We start from the raw sequence: 25,871 nt of genomic DNA on the forward strand, positions 1-25,871 counted from the left end.
GCACCCAGTGGGGATTATTCACACTCCAGTAATGCATATTATGGTGATTAATGGTTCCATTGTTGTGGAATCGTGCTTCGTCTGTAAATAAGAGAGTCACTAGAAAAGTAGGATCAGCATCCTCATGCTGTAGGATTTATTGACAGAACACCACCCGGGCATTGAAATCATGACCATGGAACTCCTGCTGTAAGTGCAGATGGTATGGGTGAAACCGGTGGGTATGCAATATCCGTATAACAGACGCTCCGCTGATGATCGTATCCTTCGCAATAGCCTGTGTGCTAGTATAAGGGTTACGCCGGATAGCGTCAAACACGACCTCATCATTGTCAGCAGACGTCACAGGATGATCTCGAACATGTCGCGTTCTTCCGAGGGATGCAGCATCCTGCAGGCATCTTTCCACACTCCGAAATGTCATGCCCGTCGGTTGTAATCTGAATAGCATTCTTGGTACAGGCGTTGTGCCTGGTATGCATTCTGTCTAGCTTCTCCAAAGTATCATATCCACATACTCTTTGCTGGAGTACATCTCGAGGCAGTGAATAAACTTTGTGTTGTGAATTCCTTCGCAGGAGAGGAGTTAGCTCAGCTATATACTTACCTACCATCGCATGTTGTTATCGTTCCAATAGGGAATACTTTGCCCTACATGTGGTGCACGAAGCTTGAAACATGTACAACTTAGCTTACTGGCCACAGACCATCATCTCCTCATCTTTGTCCAACCCAGCACCATAGCCAATGCAGTGATACATATGATCTTTTACAGGATCAAATGAACAATCAGTCTTTGGAAGCTATCAGGTATGCAACCTTACTACATCCATACTACTTGCCATGTGATCTACTGCGACAATTGACCTACGGCGCCCACTTCCCAGCCTATACAGTACCGTGCTCCCGGTCTGTGCGTCCACCTCCTGTTTCAAAGTATCTGTTCTGTGTATCTGTACTCCAACAGCGCTACCGACGTACCTAACATGCACTGTACGAGTAAAAACTCGATCATTCTTCGAATAAACATTTCAACGGGGATAACAATACCCACTTGACCGTCTTTTGGATCCAATTGATTACCGTACTAACATAACTAAGCATTGATATCAGCTAGCTTTGACACCTCAACATTTTATCATTAGCAACGTCTCCTACAAGAAGTCTCATCTTTTTTTAAAGACTTTCTGATAAATCAACCGCATATATTTTAACACACTTGATACATTCACACTTTTAATATATTCGACATTGGTCTCATTATCTTGAACTAATGTTATGGGAGTGGAACAAATATCCCCCTTGGATGACTGTGCTTTCACACTCAAGTCCATCATAGTCCTAATGGTGTATAAGAAGAGGATCCATTTTGGTTTTAAACGTTCACATTTTTTAGATTAACCACATTATAGTTTCCAAACTGTTAATATACAGTATTTTTAACAAACTTTCTGTGCATTGTCCTCATTTTAGATGTTATTGTATAACATTTTATGAAGTCATTGTTCAACATTTTTTTCTATAGTTTGTAAGATTCGAAAGATCCCATATCCAATAACTTTAAGATTGATATAGGCTGATGATGCCCATAAAAAAGGGTGAAACATGTACGTATGAATTTTAAGTATTGTGTATAAATTTTAACCACATGAAATAGTGGATTGTATTGTATTGAACAGGTGGATCTATAAATAATTATTATAATATTTGTGATTTCCGTCTTCTTCAATACGGAACCAAAATGAGAATAGTTACTTGTAACATAACACTTAGTCGAGCAGCTCATCTTCTTTCTCCCAAGTCTTGCCAGCCCAAACTTTGCAACATTTTTGTAACGCTACTCTTTTGTTGGAAATCACCCAGAACAAATCGAGCTGCTTTTCTTTGGATTTTTTCCAGTTCTTGAATCAAGTGGATCCCATACACTGGAACCATATTCTATTTGGGGTCTTACCAGAGACTTATATGCCCTCTCCTTTACATCCTTACTACAACCCCTAAATACCCTCATAACCCTGTGCAGAGATCTGTACCCTTTTATGTGATTACCCCAGTGAAGATCTTTTCTTATATTAACACCTAAGTACTTACTTTAACTTTTCCTTGTAAGGAACTTTCACCCCATCAATGCAGTAATTAAAACTGAGAGGACTTTTCCTATTTGTGAAACAGCCTGACTTTTAACCCCGTTTATCATCATACAATTGCTTACTGTCCATCTCACAACATTATTGAGGTCACAGCCTGACTTTTGACCCCGTTTATCGTCATACAATTGCTTGCTGTCCATCTCACAACATTATCAAGGTCATTTTGCAGTTGCTGACAATCTTGTAACTCATTTATTACTCTATACAGAATAACATCATCTGCAAAAAGTCTTATCTCTTATTCCACTTCTTTACTCATATCATATATATATATAAGGAAACATAAAGGTCCAATAATACTGCCTTGAGGAATTCCCCTCTTTTAATTGTTATACTATCAGATAAAGCTCCGCCTACTCTAATTCTCTGAGATCTATTTTCTAGAAATGTAGCCACCCATTCAGTCACTCTTTTGTCTCGTCAAATTGCATTCATTTTTGCCAGTAGTCTCACATGATCCACCCTATCAAATGCTTTAGACAGAAAAATCACGATACAGTCCATTTGCCCTGAATCCAAGATATCTGCTATTTCTTGCTGGAATCCTACAAGTTGAGCTTCAGTGGAATAACCTTTCCTAAACCCAAACTGCCAGTTGTTAATTTTGCAAACATGTCTAATATAATCAGAAAGAATGCTTTCCCATACCTAACATGAAACGCATGTCAAACTTACTGGCCTGTAATTTTGAGCTTTATGTCTATCACCTTTACCTTTATACACAGGGGCTACTACACCAACTCTCCATTCATTTGGTATAGCTCCTTCATGCAAACAATAATCAAATAAGTGCTTCAGGTAAGGTACTATTTCCCAACCCATTGTCTTTAGTATATCTCCAGAAATCTTATCAATACCAGATGCTGTTCTAGTTTTCAAATTTTCTACCTTATTATAAATGTCACTGTTATCATATGAAAATTTTAATGCTTGTTATCATTAGTCACCTCCTCTATCTGGACATTATCCTTGTAAGCAACAATCTTTACATACTGCCGACTGAATACTTTTGCCTTTTGAAGATCCTCACATACACACTTCCCTTGTTCATTAATGATTCCGGAATGTCCTTCTTGGAACCTGTTTCTTCCTTCAAGTACCTATACATACCCTTCCATTTTTCACTAAAATTTGTATGACTGCCAATTATGCTTGCCATCGTGTTATTCTTAGCTGACTTCTTTGCTAGATTCAATTTCCTAGTAAGTTCCTTCAATTGCTCCTTACTTCCACAGCCATTTCATTTCTATTCCTTTCTAATCTGGACCTCCTTAGTCTCTTTATTTTCCTTTTATGATAAGGCGGGTCTTGAGCATTCCTTACCACCTTGAAAGGTACAAACGTGTTTTCACATTCATCAACAATTGCTTTAAACCTAACCCAGAGTCTATTTACATTTTTATGTACCGTTTTCCACCAATCATACTTTTTAAAATCTCCCTCATGCCTGCTTTATCAGCCATATGGTACTGCCTAATAGTCCTACTTTTAAGACTTGCCTTTATATCGCATTTATTTTTAACTACGACGAAAACAGCTTCATGATCACTAATACCATCTATTATGTTGGTTTCTCTGTAGAGCTCATCTGGTTTTACCAGCACCACATCCAGGATATTCTTCCCTGTATTTGGTTCCTTCACTTTGTAAATCAGTTATCCTTCCCATATTAACTTACTTTCCATTTGTTGGTCATGCTTCCTGCCATTCGCATTACCTTCCCCATTGACATTTGGTAAATTGAGATCTCACATTCCTTTCCATGTCGTTTTCCACATAGCTGATTATCTTATCAAATAATTTTAAATCGGCGTCAGTGCTACCCTTTCCTGGTTTGTACAGTCCAAAGACATCAAGTTGCCTATTATCTTTAGAAATGAGCCTTACAACTAGATTTTCATGTTTGTCATCTTTAACATTTTTCGTAGCTTACAAATTCTTCTTTCACCAGAATGAATACTTCCCCTTCCACCATTCCTATCCTATGATACACGCTCCAGTTCCGTGAGAAAATTTCTGCATCCATTATAGCATTTCTCAGCCATGATTCAACTCCTGTTACAATATCTGGTGTGTGTATATATCTATTAAATTACTTAATTCTATTCCTTCTTTTGCAATACTTCTGTAGTTCAACACAAACATTTTTATGTCATCTCTACTTGACTTCCAGATCCCTGTACCCTTATCACCGCTTCCTAGACCACCCCGTTTCTGTGAATGTTCCTCCCTATAACCCTTCCAAAGAAATTTCTTAACTTACATGTACTACTGCAGTTTAAGTGAAGGCCATCGCCATGTTTATCCTGTTACTTTTTTGAAGCCATTGTACCTTGCCTCTATATGTCTATTTTGTGGCCTAAATTTATACACTTTTGTTCTTTATGGCACTGTACTTCATTTATTTTTTCATCCTCTTCTTCAATTATATTTTCCTCATTAGCACTGAACTCTGAGATATCTTATGCACTGTGCCGATATTCAAAATACTACCCCTCTCTTCAATGCCTGAAGGTATAAAATAAGCTGTAAAGTGTAAAATTACCACAACTAGAAAAAAAATATACTGTAAAATGAGGTGATTCTGATTAGGTGTTGTAAATATGATCATTAACATATTTCTCAATTATAGGAAATTTGTACATGATACCATAAATGAAATCCCATAATTCAAATTGTTTTGAATTCTAGACAAACAAGTCTGCAATAAAGGTAAGTTGCGTTGCACAGAACCAACAGTTGGTCATTGTCAGCGGATGATTCTCCCGTGTGCTGCAATTCTATATATATAAAATAAGAGTTTTGTCTGTACATTGCTTGAAATTTAAAAAGGATGGTATTTCTGTATCAGTCGTGTCCACAGTAATAAGGAAATACACTTTTTAATGTTCCGTATTTCCTGTCTGTCTGTCCGTCTGTCTGTATGTACACGCATTACGAGAAAACGGCTGAATAGAATTTAATGAAAATCAGTATGTAAAGTCGGAGAACAAGTCGTTACAATCTAGGCTATAAATAATTTTAGTCACGATGAGTGAAATGGTAGTTTAGGGGAAGGCCTAAAATTTAATTCTCAAATATTTATGTTATTGGTGGTCATATCTTAATGAAAATCGGTAGGCAAAGTCGAAGAATAAGTCGCTATAATCTGGGCCATAACTAATTGTATTCACGGTGACTGAAATGGTAGTTTAGGGGAAGGCCTAAACATTGTCCAATATTTGTTATTAGTGGTCGTATCTTAACAAAAATCGGTAGGCAAATTTGGGAAATAAGTTGCTACAATCTAGGTCATAAATAATTGTATTCACGCTGAGAAAAATGGTAGTTTAAGGGAAGGCCTAAAATTTAATTCTTAAATATCTATGTTATTAGTGGTCCTATGTTAATGAAAATCAGTATGCAAAGTCGGGAAATAAGTCGCTGTAATCTAGGCTGTAACTAATTGTATTCATGCTGAGTGAAATGGTAATTTAGGGGAAGGCCTAAAATTTAATTCTCAATAATATTTGTTATTAGTGGTCGTGCCAATAAATACTACATAACTCAAATTATATGGTATTATATTTCCGACCATTCATGTCTTATACATTGTTATCATACCGGCTATGATCACAGAGATATTCTTGAATTTGGATTTTTGTTACTAAGTCCATATCAGCGCCGAGTCACGAGAAAAATGGGTAAACAGAATTTAATGAAAATTGTTATGTAAGGTCGGAGAATAATAATATCACAGAGTCAAAAGAAAATTACATGTGAACGCCTACAATATAGAAAGCTCATAACATTGATCAACAATAACATTACATTAACTACTGTTTGTTGTGATGTGTTTGTAACTTCTGTTGCCACTCTTCACCAATAGATAGGATTACTGTTGCGTACCCAAAATGTTTAAAATTCACCTTACGTTGCACCGGCACAGATAGGTATTTTCTTAGAATTAGTTTTACGTTGCACCGACACATATAGGTCCTACGGCGACGATGGGATAGGTAGGGCTAGGAATATGAAGGAAGCGGCCTCGGCCTTAATTAAGATACAGCCCAGCATTTGCCTGGTGTAAAAATGGGAAACCATGGAATATCATCTTCACGGCTGCCAACAGTAGGGTTTGAATCCACTATCTCCTGGAGGCAAGCCCACGGCTGCGCGCCCCTAACCACACGGCCTACTCGCCCGGTCGTACAGAGTGTAACAGCCTGCCTGAATATTGGCGGGAAGTAGCTGGGGAGTTAGATAACTTTCTTCTTTAGCATGCCATTCCCCTGGTTCATAAATTTTCTGATACTACTGGTACATAACGCACTGGTTCATCATAGCATTCAATCCCTACTCTGAGGCAGTGATTGGAATGAGCAGTGTGCATGTTTAACGGAATGATGGCAGAAGTATGTTCACGGCTCTCTGCGGCCTGGTCATTCCAGCTCTGGAACTTTGGACTATTAGATCGGCACCGTAGTACTCCTTGAAATTCTATGCCTACCGTAGTACTGTTTGCTAAAAGTGAGAAAATGTGCAGTTTTTCATTTGATCGATTATTTTATATGATAACATTGCTTTTATTAATGGTTATGAATTTCATGTTTTTGGTCCGTATTGAACTGAGAATAATATATAAGTAATAATAATAACAACGTAAACGTTTCCACCTTTTCAATACTAAAATATATTCACAAAATTATAAATTACACGGTACAGATTTCCATGATTATAATTTTTACAACACCCCATTTATACTTTATTCTTTGTTAAAAACCTCTTAGTATGTATATTTCTTGTATTATTAACTATTACCATAATAACATCTCATTTCACTTGTTATTCTTTAAAATAACATTTTCTTAGGATTTCGCCAAAAGTAATCTTTGCTCCAATACGGCTGATGATGACCCCTAGATGGGTCGAAACTAGTACCGTGTAATTTATAATTTTGTGAATATATTTTAGTATTGAAAAGGTGGAAACGTTTACGTTGTTATTATTATTACTTATATATTATAACATTGCTTTTAATCGCTACTTTCCTACTGACGTTTCTGTTATGACCTTTGTTGACTTCAGTTAGGAAAACCACAAAGTCAGTTTTTCTGAGAATCCCGTAGTGAAGCACGAGTACATCAGCTAGTGTGAAATAAGAATATCAGTTAGATAATTCCTGTTACCACAAAGTAACATCAGGAACTCCGTCGGTGAACTGGCATGTGGTTCATATAGCAACATAAAGAGGCTAGCAGATGGAGCTACAGCGACAAGGCTTTGCCTTTAGTAGATGATGATGATGGTGTTCGCAAAGTTCATGAGTTGTAGAATCACTCATTCATCATTAATCTGCATTTAGGGCTGTCACCCAGGTGGCAGATTTCCCTATCATTTGGCATTAAGTGATTTCAAAGAACATGGGCATTTATTGAACATTTCCCTTGATAAATTATCCAGTCCCGTTTTTTCATCTTCTTCTTGTACATGAATATTCACCCCAGTTTGTCCTTTTGAATTCCAACTTCAAGCTTATTCTTTTACTAATGTTGTTCTATGCCATCTCTCCACTATCAGCTCGAAACATACTGTACAGCAGCCTTTCTCCTTACTCCAAAGTTTTCTCAGCCTGCAACATTTTCGTAACAATACTCTTTTGTCAGAAATCACCCAGCCCTTGTACGTGTATACTGTATGTGTTCTAACTTACTTTAAACTCAAAATAGTGATTAAATTCACACATTGGTAGCCAGTCCGGCTCTATGGCTAAATTGTTAGCGTGCTGGCCGTTGGTCACGGGTTTGATTCCCGGCAGGATCAGGAATTTTAACCATAATTGGTTAATTCCGCTGCCACGGGGGCTGGGTGTATGTGTCGTCTTCATCATCATTTCACCTCATCATGACGTGCAGGTCGCCTACGGGTGTCAACTCAAAAGACCTGCATCTGGCGAGCAGAACTTGTCCTTTGACACTCCTGGCTCTAAAAGCCATACGCCATTTCATTTTATTGGTAGCTAGAATCAGTTTTTATTTGCAAAGTAAATTAGTGACTGGATTCATCCCTCCTTGGGAGGTGAAATCAATCAACAATTAAATCAAAATAATATATGAAATTTTCAGTGAAATGTAAATCAATTCATGAATCTAATATCTTCAAAGTAGTAACAGTTTTAATAATAATAATGCTATTTGCTTTACGTCCCACTAACTACTTTTACGGTCTTTGGAGACGCCGAGGTGCCGGAATTTAGTCCCGCAGGAGTTCTTTTACGTGCCAGTAAATCTACCGACACGAGGCTGTCTTATTTGAGCACCTTCAAATACCACCGGACTGAGCCAGGATCGAACCTGCCAAGTTGGGGTTAGAAGGCCAGTGCCTTAACCGCCTGAGCCACTCAGCCTGCCAGTAACAATTTTAAATTTGCATTGTGATCTAAGGGTAGTGAATGGAATATTAAAAAAATAATCCCTAGTTGTGATCAGATTTACCCCAGTTTACTCTTTATTTAAAAATGACATTTATTTTAAAAGATCAAGTTGAAAATACGTAGTTTTTCAACGTTCTGTTGTTAATAGCTTGAAGGAAAGCTCTGAGTCTCATTATGATTGGAATAACAACATTTATTATGCATGTTGAGTTGTAAAGGGATATGTGTTAGAATTTGTTTCTTCTGAACTGTAAAAGGTAAAATGTTATATTTCTGTTAATTTTAAAGTATTATTGGTAGGCCATGCAGAAAATTTTTCTTGGAAAAGAATAGGTAGACTTCATTCTTCTGTCTGTATGTGACAGAAGTGTTAGGAGCTAGATAGCATTTTCCTAGTTCCTTCTTCCGTAATATATTAACTCACTTAAGCAGGAAGTCATCATACCAGGTTTGAAAAAAGGCTATAGGAAGAAATGTACCAACTACAGAGATGTAACTCTACTGTCACATGTCTCAAAATTTACAAATCCATCCTTGAGAGCTGGGTTACAAAATATGTTGAACCTACACTTGAGGAGGATCAACATGGTTTTAGACCTGATAGATCATCTAGACCTCATTTTTGCACCCAGAATGCTCTGTGAGAAGTATTGGGAGAAAGGTAAAACACTTGTAATAGCTGTTTTTCTGGACATCGAGAAAGCATATGACCATGTACCACGCAGACAACTATGGGAATGTCTGAGACATAGGAAAGTGCCCGATGACATCATAGCATGAGTACAACAATTATATGATTAAACCAAGAGTTGTGTCCTGGTCCCGGATGGAAGGTTACGTTGGTTCGAAATGAAGAATGGAGTCCAGGAAGGACTCGCTACTCCTTTTTGTAATCACAATGAATGAAGTTTTAAAAGCAGTTAAAAGAAAGGATCGAACAACTAATGCCCTGGTTTTTGTTGATGGGGTGAGACGGAAGCGGAAGTACAAGTTAAACTAGATCTTTGGCATGAAACTTCTAAAACCTTAGGTCTTAAAATCAGCAAAACCACGACGGTTGGCTTGGTGATGATTAGAAACTCTCCAAATGTTCATCTAACGATTGGAGATGGGGAGATGGATATTGTTGACAACTTCCAGTACTTAGGTAGTGTTCTGTCTTCAGTCAATACCATACATCAAGAGATTAGCAACAGAATACAGAAAGCTTTCACATTCTATCATGCTGTACATCAAATAATTTGTGATGAAAAATTTCCATTAGTTTCCAAGATGTTGTACAAAATATATCTGGCACCGATATTGACGTATGGTCTGGAAACAACAACACTTACTCGATCAACATAGAGTCGTCTTCAGGCAACAGAAAAGTTCTTCCATTCTTGTCTACAAAAAAACCAAAATGAATAAAATAAGGAATGTGCACATCTGACAACAGCTTGGATGGGAAAGAGGCTTGCTGGAGAGCCTCGAAGTGAAGAGATTGCAATGGTATGGCAACATGAAAAGAAAGGACCTCCCATAGGACTCCTCGAGCGTACTTTGACCGCAGTGTTCCTGGAAAGAGACCAAGAGAAAGACCTCATGATGTTTGGGAGATTTTATTTGTTATTAAGAAAAGAAGTTTATTTTCCACCTAATCAATACTTTGAAATGATGTAATTGTCATCAATTCATTTATGAAAAAAACTTTTGGACTAGTTTCGATTGTTATACGATCATCTTCACTAGTTTTTACAAGGTAAGTCTAAGAAAGATACATAGCAATCATAACATAACATAAAATGTCCACTTTAAAAGGTCAAATAGGACTGTGAAATCTTTCAAATATTGATAATAATGAGTCGAAAGAAGTAGATTTTCAAGGACCTTGAAATCAGAAATGTAAACTGGCATATCATATATGAACAACACCTGTGGATGGACAAGACAAACTGGAAGAGGCTCATACTTAATTGCACCCGGCTTGCTGGAGCAAAGAAATGATGATGATAATGACGTTATGATGATTACTAGTATAATGGATTAGCACCATAAAACACACATGAATCTACTGTCATCAAAGTCATGTGGTAATAAATTCAAATTTGTATTGGAATCTAACTACAATGAATGGAATAGTTTGTAAAAGTTCCCTATTTTTGATCAGTTGCATCCCAGAATAAAAATAAAATACAAGTTATAAATACCTACTGAGTTTTTTTATTGTGTGGAAAGATTTCTATGGTTAATGGCTTAAATGAAAGCTCTTTTAAGTCTCAATAAAAAAATGACTGGAATGACTGGAATAAAAACATCTATTGTACATCTTGGGTTGTAAATACTGAGTTTATGCATTTAACGTTTAAGGTAAAAGGTGGGCGGCCATTATCCAGTATTTGGGAGATAGCGGGTTCGAACCTCACTGTCGGCAGTCCTAAAAAATGTTTTCCATGGTTTCCCATTTTCACACCAGGCTATACCTGAATTAAGACCACGGCCGCTTCCTTCCCACTCCTAGCACTTTCCTGTCCCATTGTTGCCGTAAGACCTATCTGAGTCGGTGCAGCATAAAGCAACTTGATAAAGGTGGAAAAGGGCCTGGAGATTGTTGTGGGAGTGGAAGGAACTCCTGACTGTTGGCAGGCCTGGTTGGCTGGGAGGTTGTATGTAGGAAAGGTAACAGGACTTTGAGGCATTTGAAAGAGAGGGAAGATCACATTGCTCTTAGTGGGCCCAACTAGCAGTTCCATTTCCCTTGAAATTCCATTGTCTTCACTTAAATTAACTCTTAAATTAGTGATTGAAATAATCCAATCTTTGCATGAGGAATAGAGAGAGTAAGGGACAGGCCAAATCAGGGCATGTTTCTTGTAATGTGGCTGAAATCTAGCAAGTTTAAGTACTTAATTTATACTGCCAGGCTGATTGGCTCAGATGGTTAATGCAACCTCTCCAAAGGGTAAGGTTACAATTAATAGGTTTAATGAAGAGAAAATGTTTGCTACCGTAATGCTTTCACCAAAAGTACTGTACACTAGGCACGTCAACATGTACGGAATTAAATTTGCAAGCACATTAATCACAGGAAATAAACAAACAGTTTAACCAACATGACTATTAAGAAAGGATAACCGGGAAGCGGCTGGGAACCATATCCAGGCGGTGGAAGGTATTGGTAACACTGAAGAAGCGAAGTCAATGTAATCCTAAACTTTACTTAACAAGTTAGATTCGATTTCATAATAAAGCAATAACCAAGATACAATTAAAATAATGACGGCATAATTTCAACAACCATTACAATTTACATGAGGGTAGCATTTAGTAATTAAATTTATTTTACACCGGAACATCACACATGACGTTCCACTGTCGTGGCGTTACCTTTAAAAACCCAAAACAGTTCGAAATAAATAAAGGAAGGTAACGTTATACTAAAGTGAAGAGATACATCTAAGGGGGAAAAATAATTTACGTATAATCGTGGAGCAGAGCATCTTCAGTGGGTAGCCCCCTCAAAAACACTTCTGAGAAAGGGTACCCGACCTAAAGATGAATATTCCATGATGAAGCGGAATGAATGAGATAGTCCCGAGAAAAATATTACTGATAAGGATTACTTCGAAAGGCGTATAACAATTAATTTACAAAACAACAAACGGGAACTATCTCTTGACAAAGTGAGGCGACTTACCGAAACGGCTAAGTCATAATTATAACATTTGGAAGCAGAAGGAAACACGGGTACGCTCCGGCAAGATAAATTAAAAATGAAACACTACATCTGAAACTGAATACCAGAAAAGTTAAAAAATAATAATCAGTGCTTACCGGATGGTGGGGCCCAGAAGACCCGTACCTTGGAAGGTGACCGTTCCCTTCAGTGGTCAAACAGAAAAGACGCCCTCGCAGAGCAAGGCTCCAGCGACAACGCTTCTCCCCGGAAATTATGAAATATTACCACGGCCAATGAGCGTACGATGATTTCCTTCACCTACCAATCACATTTCCTTTTATTTTCTCCAATAGGAGCGCAGAAAAAATAGTGCTGACAAGGAACATTTAGGAAGCCTCTAGAAAAATTACGAAATTGGTGCAACTTTACAAAACCGGAAATCTCCCACGCCGATGTGGCGCGTGTGGTACAGGATGCACCAGAATTACAATGACAATCAAATAATTTTAAAATCATATCGACTTCAAACAAATTAAACAATTCCAAAATTCACATACTGAGGAAAACCAAAACAAACAATTGAATAAATCCTTTACATACATAATTTATCGCCGTCTTCCGAGTCCAAATAATCAAATCCCAATAATCACAACATACTCCCCCCCTTTAATTTGGAGCACCGCTCCAAAAATAAAAATTTTGATCACAATTTTAGCAGTTCAGTTACAGCATAGTTTAGAAAATAACAAAACACCTTAAAAATAAAACGCTGAAAAACAAAGGAAAAGTGTCACTGAAAACAAAGGACATATAAGAATGTTTGTTGAAACAGAAACCACGTAAAATATACACTAAAGAGATTTTTAAAAAATTTTCTTTTTTGTTGTTATGTTCATAAAACACCACACTGAAATTATTTTCTTTAAAAAAAATGAAACGTTCACTGAAAAAAAAATTTAACACAAAATAAGAGACATCTTTTGAATTGAATTCTTGGTTTTTCCAGTTTATTTACACTGTAGCACCACGAGTTCTTGCTGTTGATGTGACTGACGACGCGGCCACTGTCTTCAGCCTCTACATTACAGTTCAAACTGGGTGACTGCGCACAGCCCAGCCGGACTGGCGTCATTGTCATATCCGGTTACAGCGCTGTAAATTGACATGTCCAAGTATAGGTGATATCACGTGCCACTAATGGCCACGTCAGAGTATGTCTGGTAATTATTCAGAATCTTGGCATGGGATGATGGTCACCACCATGCAGACGGTTCCCTCTTGGATTAGGGACGTCAAGTTGTCAGGCAAGAACAGTAATTGTCATCTGTGCCTCAGGTCACTGGAATGCAGTGCAGAACGGCAGGGCCCAAGACATAACGTACCTCTCCACTAGGCACGACAGCAGAAATGGGGAGGGTATCCCCCTCCGGCCACTGCAACAGAAATTTACCCGCAGCAGACAGGGAATATGAAGCTAAAGCCACCCTGGTGGACAAGAGCTTGGAGGCACCTAACCGGTGTCTTCTCGACCTTCATTTGGGAGGTTCCCCCACAGGTTTGGGACTATCTTAGCCCCCCCATACAGGCAAGCACAATGGATACCTTGAGATGAAATTTAGGAAATAGTTTAAAGAAACTCAAAAACTCTACCGGAGTTTACCCTGATTTCACAATTTGACAATAATCCCTAGTTACGAAGATCATAATTCTACCCCACAATACATACTAAATTATATCTAACGTGATCATAAATGACCTTCCCATTACAACTAAAGAGACTTAACTAAATAATAAACTATAAAACCCGAAAAATTGTGCGCACTAATTAAAAATTTGCTTACAACTAATTCCTTATCACTACCCCAAAACAAAATAGTTTCTAAAGTATTATCTCATAACTAGGGAATTTTTATCTGAGATAAATGCACACGGCTGATCCTCTTTCTTTCAGGATCACTGACTAACAATGATATAGGGGTTAAAAATTTCAAAATTGTGCAGGGACCTCGAAATCTGGGGGATAACTTGCTTATTACATGGTCCGCAGCACTACTAATGGGATGAGTCTTTACATAGACCTGGTCACCCACAGACAGATTGTGCGGTCTTCGCCCGTGATTATAGTTACGTTGAACTTTAGCGTAATAAACCTTCAAATTTTTACGCGCACGATGCCAAGCAGCACGGATCGTTTCTGGATTAGCGACATCAGGCAGGAGATCGTTAATGGACCACAGATTAGAAAGTGGAGAATTAGGGGTGAACGCTAGCATCAATGAAGCAGGAGTTTGCTTGTGACTTTCATGAACAGCAGTATTGAAAGCAAATGATAGCCAATTAAGTGAAGAATCCCACTTTGAGTGGTCAGAAGAATGGTATGCAATAAGAGCAGATCTTAGGTTCCGATTAACTCTTTCAGCATAATTAGGCCTGGGATAATAAGGTGTGGTAGTCACATGAGAGATAGATAGATCAAAACAGAAATTACGGAATTGCACAGATGTAAAAGCTCTGGCATTATCACTCACCAAAAATTGACAGGGTCCAAATGAAGCAAAGATCTGTTTTAAGCAAGAAATAGTAGTACTAGCATTAGCCATGCGAGTAGGGAACAGCCATGTAAAACACGAGAACGCATCAACACACACAAGTATGAAACGATGGCCGGTCCGTGAACGCGGGAATGGTCCAATGTAGTCGATGAATAGTCTCTCCATCGGGCGAGAAGCTTGCTCAGATGACAACAGACCAAGGCGGGTATTAGGAGCGGGTTTACTGATGTTACAGGTTTTGCAAGATTTGACCATTGTGCGAATTTCACCATCCATAGATTTCCAAATAAAATGCTTACGAATTTTCTCCCTGGTTTTAAATACACCAAGGTGTCCGCCAACAGGGGATTCATGGAAATATTTGAAAAGAGCAGGGACTAGATTAGAAGGTACAACAATTTTGAGGTCTCTGCGCCCACGAGCAGGACAACATAAAACCCCATTTTTGAGGACATACGGTTTGACATGTTCACCAGATTTAATTCTGTCAATAATACCCTTCAATTCAGGATCGTCTTCCTGATGTTTAGAGATATCTTTGAAAAGGACAGGGGAATTGGTCAAAACCACATTAACAAAGGCCGAAACTTGTTCAGGAGAGGGATCAGCGGATTCTAATTGAGGATCAGAACCGTCAGGGTAGAACATTCTACTAAGAGTGTCGGCAATGACATTTTGAGTCCCACGAATGTGACGAGCTTCAAATTGAAAAGCTGAGATGCGTACTGCCCAACGCGCAAGACGACCAGTTCTTCTTGGCTTGGCCAGTACCCAACTCAATGCCTGATTGTCTGTTTCAAGATCAAAAGGTAGATGTTCAAGATACATTCTAAATTTCTCCAAGGAGAAAACAACAGCTAAGGCTTCTAACTCATATATAGAATAGTTGCGTTCAGCAGGATTTAGACTACGTGAAGCATAAGAGATAGGACGACGTCCAAAGTGGTAAAAATTTTGGCATTAGCAAACCAAGAGAAACAAGAGTGCAAGTCAGGAAGTGGAACAGATTGAAGCACAACTCGCTTATTCAACATTCGATAGTCTATTACAGGCCGAAAACCACCCTGTGGTTTAGGGACTAGAAATATGGGAGAAGAGTACGCAGATTTAGAAGGACGTATTACACCATCAGCAAGCATTTGGTCGATGATAGCCTTAAGGGCTTTCATCTTAGGAGGCGACAACCGGTATGGAGGAGAACGAACAGGTACATTGTCAGTTACTTCAATTTTATATTCCAAAACATTGGTCACACCTAACTTGTCAGTGAACACATCAGGAAATTTATCGCAAAGATTCCTAAGCTGGTTGGCCTGATCATCAGGCAAATGATCAAAGTCGAAAGCTTTTGGTTCACTTGTGTCCTCAGACACAGCACTGACATGATAAGGAAGGATAGGAGAACGGTTACACAATGTAAAGATCCTCATAGAAAACTTAAACTGGAATTTATTATATTGAAGATCCAAAACCATACCAGTTTTGGCAATAAAATTTGCACCGAGAATGAAAGGACAAGATAAATCTTTCACCACTACCACGGGCATTTTCCATGTGAAATTATGTATTCTAATTTTGAGATTCAGACTTCCAATCAAATTCAAGGAATTAGAATTAGCCGTATGGCAGGTTAAAGACACAGGTGTTAAAGCAGGGAACTTACAAACAGATTTCACAGAGTTATACAATTTTTCACTCATCAAGGTGAGGCTACTTCCAGAATCAACTAAAGCACAAACTGGTTCATTGTTCACTTCTAGGCAAATGTAAGGTAATTTACATGGAGGAATAGCAGAAATACCACAAGATTTTGGAAAATTGACACTAGGGTCAGACTGAAGCTTATAATCGACTACAGGGTCAGGTAAATCATCAACTAATTGACAGCGATAACAGACGAAACATGAAGGTACACTATAAGTTTTGGCACCAGGATCGGCGGCTAGTCATCTGGGATTACTATTACCAGAACGCCCAGAACCGGAAGAATTGCGAGGACACTGTCTTGAAAAGTGTCTGTTTGACCCACAATATCTGCAAGAACTAGTGGAGGGAGAAACTCTATTCTCATTCGGATTTGAATTGCCTAAGGGCTCAATCTTAGGACAATTCCTTTGGAAATTTTGAAGATGACCACCCATGACAGGTTTTGAATTGCCTAAGGGCCCAATCTTAGGACAATTCCGCTGGAAGTGATCCGTAGAACCACAACTATAACATGCACGTGAATTACGTGGCTTGGAAAAAGTAGAAACGGTACTAGTGACCTGAGAAGACATGCTCATAGGAGGAGGAGCCAAGGCGACTCGTAACTGGTCGGCATACCTAATGCCTTCAGCAGAAACAGTAATAGCTTCCAACTGAGCGAACGTAGCGGGTCGAGGCGACAGAGCAAGATACGACCGGTAATTTGGTGCAAGACCCTCAATAATGCTAGCAACCATTTGAGACTCAGAATAGTTTAGCATGAAGATCCGAGCATTGAACTTAATGTCCTGGATGTATTCCGACAATGTTTCATTCAAATACTGTACTCGAAAATAATGCCTTTGAACCAAAGAAGACAAAGCACGGGAAGGAATAAAAAACTCAAGCACATGTGCATGAAATTGGTCAACTGTCCACTTTTCTGAAATGGCTCTTATGACATGCTCAGAAAGAGCTCCAGATACATGTGGATATAAGACTTGGAAGAAATTGTCACGACTTAAGGAATACACTACACTCTGATCTTTAAATTCAACCAAAAAACGTAGAAACACTATGACTTCGTCAATCGAATTAACGGTGAACTTAGATACACCCTTAAATATAGCAGTTAATGGGTGAGGCAAGTTTGAAAAAATTTGAGAAGCAGCAGGAGTAGGTACCTGAACAGCACTGGATTGGTTACAAGAAGGCAATACAGTAGTAAAGAAATCTTGATTAGAACGCTCCTGGGATAGGGTAGGAGTACTAGAAGTGAGGTTAGGACTGAGGTTAGATTGCATAGAAACCGGCACAGATATTCGCATTTGCGACACATTTTCACACATCTGTGACACCCCTGAAGAATTTACTACAGGTGACGCTTGGACATGGGGATATCTTTGTACAACAGGAAGAGAAACAACTTGGGTCGCAACCAGAGGATGAGATAAAGACACAGTAGAATTAACAGTTCCCATAGGAACAGTTGACATAGCAACTTGCGTACAAGAAGCACCACTATCATTATTCACGGGCAGAGAAGCACTGGTAAATACAGCAGGAGAAGATTGCACGGGAGTATCATTAAAAGTGACCACTGCACTAACTGGTGAAGCAGTAGATACAGATACAGTGTCACTGTCACACGTTTCAGATTGGACGGGTACATTAACTATAGAACTTGAGCTAGGCAAAGAATTACCTTCCAGCAATCCAACAATTTTATCAAAAATATCACAAAACTGCAATAACAACGATTCGCACTCGCATCGCTCATCTTCAGATAAATTATGCGCCAACAGATCGCGAATCCTGTCCACGTAATGCTGCACTTGGCCTTTCGCACGTGTTAACTGTGCATCGGACGGTTTAGAAGAACAAAATGACATGATAATGGCTTTATATTCTACAATTTTATCTCTGACAATCGACAAAGATGCGCACACTTCATCTGTTGATAACCCTGGGACAAAAACAGGTTCATTTAGCGATTGTTTCAACAAGCTCGTGTCATCCTTAACCTTTCCTGTCGAATTCAACTTACGAATACGAAGTTCGTAAGCTAATTCCTCCTTCCTCAAATGGAACGGCCCTGGGATAGCACGAGACATGTTGATAAAAAAGGAAACTACGAGATAATACTTGAATTAAATTTTAGGTTATAACCACCGAATTACCGTCAACTTTGCTTCTTCAGCAACCACGCTCTGCTACCATACTGCAACCTCTCCAAAGGGTAAGGTTACAATTAATAGGTTTAATGAAGAGAAAATGTTTGCTACCGTAATGCTTTCACCAAAAGTACTGTACACTAGGCACGTCAACATGTACGAAATTAAATTTGCAAGCACATTAATCACAGGAAATAAACAAACAGTTTAACCAACATGACTATTAAGAAAGGATAACCGGGAAGCGGCTGGGAACCATATCCAGGCGGTGGAAGGTATTGGTAACACTGAAGAAGCGAAGTCAATGTAATCCTAAACTTTACTTAACAAGTTAGATTCGATTTCATAATAAAGCAATAACCAAGATACAATTAAAATAATGACGGCATAATTTCAACAACCATTACAATTTACATGAGGGTAGCATTTAGTAATTAAATTTATTTTACACCGGAACATCACACATGACGTTCCACTGTCGTGGCGTTACCTTTAAAAACCCAAAACAGTTCGAAATAAATAAAGGAAGGTAACGTTATACTAAAGTGAAGAGATACATCTAAGGGGGAAAAATAATTTACGTATAATCGTGGAGCAGAGCATCTTCAGTGGGTAGCCCCCTCAAAAACACTTCTGAGAAAGGGTACCCGACCTAAAGATGAATATTCCATGATGAAGCGGAATGAATGAGATAGTCCCGAGAAAAATATTACTGATAAGGATTACTTCGAAAGGCGTATAACAATTAATTTACAAAACAACAAACGGGAACTATCTCTTGATAAAGTGAGGCGACTTACCGAAACGGCTAAGTCATAATTATAACATTTGGAAGCAGAAGGAAACACGGGTACGCTCCGGCAAGATAAATTAAAAATGAAACACTACATCTGAAACTGAATACCAGAAAAGTTAAAAAATAATAATCAGTGCTTACCGGATGGTGGGGCCCAGAAGACCCGTACCTTGGAAGGTGACCGTTCCCTTCAGTGGTCAAACAGAAAAGACGCCCTCGCAGAGCAAGGCTCCAGCGACAACGCTTCTCCCCGGAAATTATGAAATATTACCACGGCCAATGAGCGTACGATGATTTCCTTCACCTACCAATCACATTTCCTTTTATTTTCTCCAATAGGAGCGCAGAAAAAATAGTGCTGACAAGGAACATTTAGGAAGCCTCTAGAAAAATTACGAAATTGGTGCAACTTTACAAAACCGGAAATCTCCCACGCCGATGTGGCGCGTGTGGTACAGGATGCACCAGAATTACAATGACAATCAAATAATTTTAAAATCATATCAACTTCAAACAAATTAAACAATTCCAAAATTCACATACTGAGGAAAACCAAAACAAACAATTGAATAAATCCTTTACATACATAATTTATCGCCGTCTTCCGAGTCCAAATAATCAAATCCCAATAATCACAACAGTTAACGAGTTTGCTTTCTGAGTCCAAGTTGGCAGGTTTGATCCTGGCTCAGTTTGGTGGTATTTTAAGGTGCTCAGATACGTCCGTTGGTATGCTGGCACATAAATGAACTCCTGTGGGACACTATTCCAGCACCTCAGTGTTTTTGAAAATCATAAAAATGTAGTTAGTGGGAGGTAACATCAATAACATTATACAGTAGAGTCTCGTTAATCCGAACTAATTGGGACCGGAGTCTGTTTGGGTTACAAAATTTTCGAATTAACCGGAAAATATTTTCTAATAATAATGTTATTGTATGTACGTCCCGCTAACTACTTTTACGGTTTACAGAGACGCCTAGGTGCAGGGATTTTCTCCTGCAGGAGTTCTTTTACGTTCCAGTAAATCTACCTACACAAGGCTGATGTATTTGAGCATCTTCAAATACCACAGGATTGAGGCAGGATTGAACCTGCCAAGTTGGGATCAGAAGGCCGGCGCCTCAACTGTCTGAGGAAAATTGTTTCTACAGTACAGTACATACTGTAATTTGAAATGTCCATTCTTTAGCAGTTACATTAATACAATACTGTATAAAATTACAGTAGGGTAGGTAAGAACCCATAGAGGAGGAAATGACAATGAAAATGACATTAGCGAGTGGATGGAAGATGACTGTCATCAAATACAAACAGACCAAGAAATTGTAGCTATGGTGGAGAAAGAATCTGGATTTGATGAGGAACAGAGTGACAACAAAGAAGACCACAATGAACTAGTGTCACAATCAGATGCCGCGGCAGCCTTAGAACTTGCCGTACGCTACGTCGAGCAACACTCCGCTCCTACTCCCACTGATGTGATGTTTGAGACGCTGATTTAACACTGCATCGTCGAGTAGGTTCCAATCACTACGGCAAAAGAAACTAACGGACTTTATAAAGATAAACGACCAGTGATTGATGGTTTATGATGTGTAATTATGTTTACATTAAGTTATTCTAGTAAAATATGAGTAATAAAATGCAAGTTATTCTTCATTCTATAATATGTTTATTCATTTCAATAAGGAGTATTTTTAAAGAAAATTGAATATTTCAGTTCGGATTAACCGGACTTTCGGATTAACGGGGTTCGGATTAACGGGACTCTAGTGTTGTTGTTGTTGTTGTTGTTGTTGTTGTTATTATTATTATTATTATTATTATTATTATTATTATTAATAATAATTTATGGAGACGTACAATTTGAGTTTAAACCTAAATTGGGGACAATGTTCTAACAAGCTACCAGTTTGTTTTCAGTCTACTTTAGTATAATATTGTGAAGCTTAAGCTGCCCTATTGAAAGCCGGCTGGCATGCAATTTAACACTGCATCGTCGAGTAGGTTCCAATCACTACGGCAAAAGAAACTAACGGACTTTATAAAGATAAACGACCAGTGATTGATGGTTTATGATGTGTAATTATGTTTACATTAAGTTATTCTAGTAAAATATGAGTAATAAAATGCAAGTTCTCTTCTTTAATAGACTCCCAAAATTCATCATCATTATAGTAATAATCATCATCTTCATCATCCTCTATCCTTATCCAGCTTTTGTCAGGTCGAGGCATTTACGGCACTTCTCCACTTGCCTCTCTCCTTTCACCATTCCTCTTCCATAATTTTGTCCCAGTCCAGGTTTCTTCTTCTTGCACTCCTCTATTGATTCGATCCACCTTTCTCTAGGTCTCCCTCTCACTCTCTTTTCTTTGAATTCCATCTCCGTTTTGGTATTCTTTTCTCCTCCATCCTCCTTACTTGTCCTGACCATCTCAGTTTATTCGTATCGGTTCTCTGATTTAGTTTTTCTATTTTGACTTCCTTTTTAACATTTTTGTTTCTCACTCTGTCTTTCCTTGTTTTTCCTAACATGCTTTTTAGGTATTCCATTTCACTGGCTTGAATTCTACTTTCCTCCCTGCTTGTCATTGTTTCAGTCTCAGTTGTATAAGTAAGTATGGGTCCATAATGTATTTTGTACATTATCTCTTTATACTTCCTTGGTACTTCCTCATTCCAGCCAAGGTTTCTTACACTCTGGTAGAATGCATTCCCTGTTGCACTCTCTTGCAAATCTCCATGTCCATTCTCATATTCTGTAATTTCCAAAAATTATTTTCATGTAATTTCAAAAGTTTTACAGTGGAGGATTTTACTGGTTTTTTTTTTTATATAAAGGTTTTCTGATCTACATGATGCGGCGGTCTGCAGAGATGATGGGTGCTCGTGGAGGTCGTAAAGGAGGTGGTATATTTGGTGGGGTTATGGAATCTACTGCTAAATTAATTAACTCAAGCGATATTGGAGTTAGATTCAAGTAAGTAGCCTGAATAAGTTTTATATTTGATTAACTACACTACATGACAATAATATATATCATTAACATAGTTACACAATTAAAATTTTTTTTGGTTAAATAGTATGGTTATTCTGCCAAATTCTACATGTCTACATTGATTTTTAGTATGTTTGAAGGTGTACTACAGATATTGGAATCCCATTGTGATCTGTTAAATTTAAACTTTTCACTGCTGAGTTTTGATGACCAGGCGAACCCTCTGGGCCTGGGCCAGTTTTTTTTTTAAGGAAGAAGCACTTTTACAGATACATTTTTACTGATACTGTTAATAAAGGGACCGGGCGAGTTGGCCGTGCAGTCAGGGGTGCGAGGCTGTAAGCTTGCATTCGGGAGATAGTGGGTTCGAATCCCACTGTCGGCAGCCCTGAAGATGGTTTTCCGTGGTTTCCCATTTTCATACCAGGCAGATGCTGGGGGGCTATTCTTTAATTAAGGCCATGGCTGCTTCCTTCCAACTCCTAGGCCTTTCCTATCCCATCGTCGCCGTAAAACCTATCTGTGTGGGTGCGACGTAAAGCCACTTAAAAAAAAAAACCCTCATCTTTTTCTTCAGATTCAGAACCACTCAACTCGGATAGAAACTGTTAACTCTGATGATGTGTTATGTGGACAAGTCAACAAAAAACAATATCGCATCATAGTGAACCATTTACTCATTTTATTTCAGCAAGGTTAACCAACTGAATCTTGTCAGAAATAATATTTTTTGTTAAAAGGCCTGAAGTCTTGGACATCTGCCCTTCTAACATAAACTGTTAAATATTAGGGATGAGTTTAATAATTTTTACTGGAATTCTTAAAGCCATTTCAGCATAAAACGATGTATCTGTTGCATGAGAATTTGAAAAAAAAAAAAATGTGACTGCCGCCCTTTTAACAAACAGGGATTAAAGTGTAGAGTGTCACCAAGAAAACTTTCAGTGGTATGTTCATAAGTTTGCTTAGTGCAATGCATTGTTAATTTAAGGAAATGGTATTTTCATAAATTACAGTATCTAAGAATTTTTTGGATAAACTTAAAAAAATAAAGGACTTTAATAATCAGTATGAAGTGTGCAGAACACTAGTTAACTTCATTTTATAATAATATATTGTAGGAATGAAGAAAAAGCAAGGCCTAAGGTAAGTAAATATGGTTTTTGTTCTTAAATGGAAGTGATCAATTTTTTTTTTTTTGTCTACCATTGTATTTTACTGTATCTCTAAAAGTACATGTCATGATAATTGAATTTTAATATTGTGGCTCTTCTTTTAGCAGCCTTTATGTATTGGCCTAGTTTGGTATCGTTCACAAGCAAGGAATTCTGACGGCTATGTGTTTCATGCGTATTTCAGGGTATAGGTTTCCTGGCATTACACCTTTTAAGAAGTTTTCTGCTTAAGAAGGTTCTTTTTTGTGGTTCCATGAAAAATTCTTAACAGAGTTTTACTATTTTCTCATTTCTAATGGTAAGGCTTGTACAAATAGATTTATTTAAATTTTGTCTTCTAAGTTGTTATTTTGGTGATTTCTTTTTCAGTTTTAAATCTTTTAAGTCAGTATTATCTAGCTTTGCATTGCCTGTGTGTGAATGATGTACATTAAAAGGAATTGGCTTTGTAAGGTGTTAATAATTTTTTAAAATTTGTATACATTTTTGTTTTTTAAATTTAAAAACTTTATAAGCCAGCATTAAGCTGTATTTTAATGCATACTCTATACCGAGTGTAATTTTGTTTCAGAGATGTGGCTGGATGTGAAGAAGCAAAACTTGAAATTATGGAATTTGTTAATTTCTTGAAGAATCCTCAACAATATATTGATTTGGGTGCGAAGATCCCAAAAGGAGCAATGCTAACAGGTAGGAAATATATTCTTCCCTTTATATCAAAATCTTTAAATTGTTCTCTCTTCTTTAAAATTATTTTTTATTGGTTACTGTTAATTATGTGCAAAGTTGCACTAAAGCATCTTGAGCAAGCATATCTGCAGTCCCTTTATCTTCACCCTTTTGTCCTTTCTTTATCTGCTGAGTTCTGAAGGCATAATTAGCTTATGAGGGAACGGTACAAAGTCGGACGGCGAATTTCGATTTGATTTTTACATATTAGTGAAGGACTTTTTAAGCTGAAACAGGTAGTGAAAGTCTAATTTTTCGCTGGTCCTTTTTAAGGGGCCATTTGGGAGCTCGAAGTTGGCGGTGCGCGCAATGAATTGTACAGTACATGCCGGCACACGTCAGCGCTCACAACCAGCGGCTGTCTTGCCTCGCCTTCCCTCTCCACTCCTTCGGTTCTCCTCTCTCCCCCACCACATACGGCTGCCTACAGTTGTGTACAGTGGATTGCGGGTGAAGACCGACGTTAGTTGGGACATTTTATTTACAAAGATGAATTCATTATGGATTAAATAAACAATAAAAATTGTTTACAAATCACTACGTAACATACAAATAATACATAATCAAATATCATCTGCATCATCATGACATTCAAAGTGTTCAAGAAATGACTTTATTCTAACACAGTCTGGCATTGGTTCATTGCTCATGGCATGATAGTGAAAATCGAACACAAAATGTGAATAACAAAACACAAGACAACAATGTGCGCACCTTATAAACGAAAAATTGGTACAATAATTTCCAGCACATCTTTTATCAGTTAAATCATGAAAATTCGTTTATGAGACAGTATGAAATTGTGGTATATTGTCAGTAATGGAATAACCACCCGCTTTCCAAGCATGTTTCAGCATTGGTACAAAACAATCAGCTTGTAATTGGTTATGCGTTAGTATTTGACTAGTTAAAATGAAAAGTCTGTTTTTGGGTTTTAATTTTGACTGGCCGTATAAATTCCTTACCCGGCAAATGTTTTCCATTCGACGGACTAAACCTTTTAGTTGTCGGAAGAGTCCAAGATCACACGGCTGGCAAAGATACGTAGTTCCTTTCGGTATGTATTCAATTTGTACATGTTTGTTCGTCAGGGATTCAAGTTGTGCATTTTTGCCCTGGCCACTGAATGAATCTATGAGAAGAAGATTTATTCCGTCTCTGGCAGACAGGAGTAGGGTGTTTTTGTTACCTTCACACATCACAATGCAGTTGAGCATTTTTGAAGCAAGCCTTAGTTGTAATGCCAAAGTACAAGTCATGAAAAGCAGTGTTAGACAAGCAGTGAATCAACAGCAACCCAAACTTCTCCACAGATGAGTGTTTTTGTTTGGTCACTTTTGAAGTAAAGAATTAGTTATTCTTATTTTGATTGATGCCAACAAATTGATCCATAGCTGTAGAGTAGTTATGATGAACATGTGTAGTAATTAATAATATAAAGGAAGTATTGTTAATTTTAGATGCCTAATTGTAATGTATAGCCATATGATGAATGAATAAATAAATAAATTAATCTGATGAAGAAATTAAAAAAT

General features: G+C 37.9%; 1 protein-coding gene across 1 annotated transcript in view; it reads left to right on the forward strand.

Annotated features, from left to right (window-relative positions):
- Nucleotides 1–25,871, forward strand: part of Afg3l2 (AFG3 like matrix AAA peptidase subunit 2) — a 268,652-nt gene that overhangs the window by 82,709 nt on the left and 160,072 nt on the right. The window contains exons 6-7 of the mRNA XM_067147372.2: nt 22,276–22,414; nt 24,179–24,297. Of these exons, the coding sequence (XP_067003473.2) occupies nt 22,276–22,414; nt 24,179–24,297 (258 nt within the window). The remainder of the gene's footprint in view (nt 1–22,275; nt 22,415–24,178; nt 24,298–25,871) is intronic.

This window comes from Anabrus simplex, chromosome 5 (genome assembly GCF_040414725.1).
Source record: "Anabrus simplex isolate iqAnaSimp1 chromosome 5, ASM4041472v1, whole genome shotgun sequence".
NCBI lineage: Eukaryota > Metazoa > Arthropoda > Insecta > Orthoptera > Tettigoniidae > Anabrus > Anabrus simplex.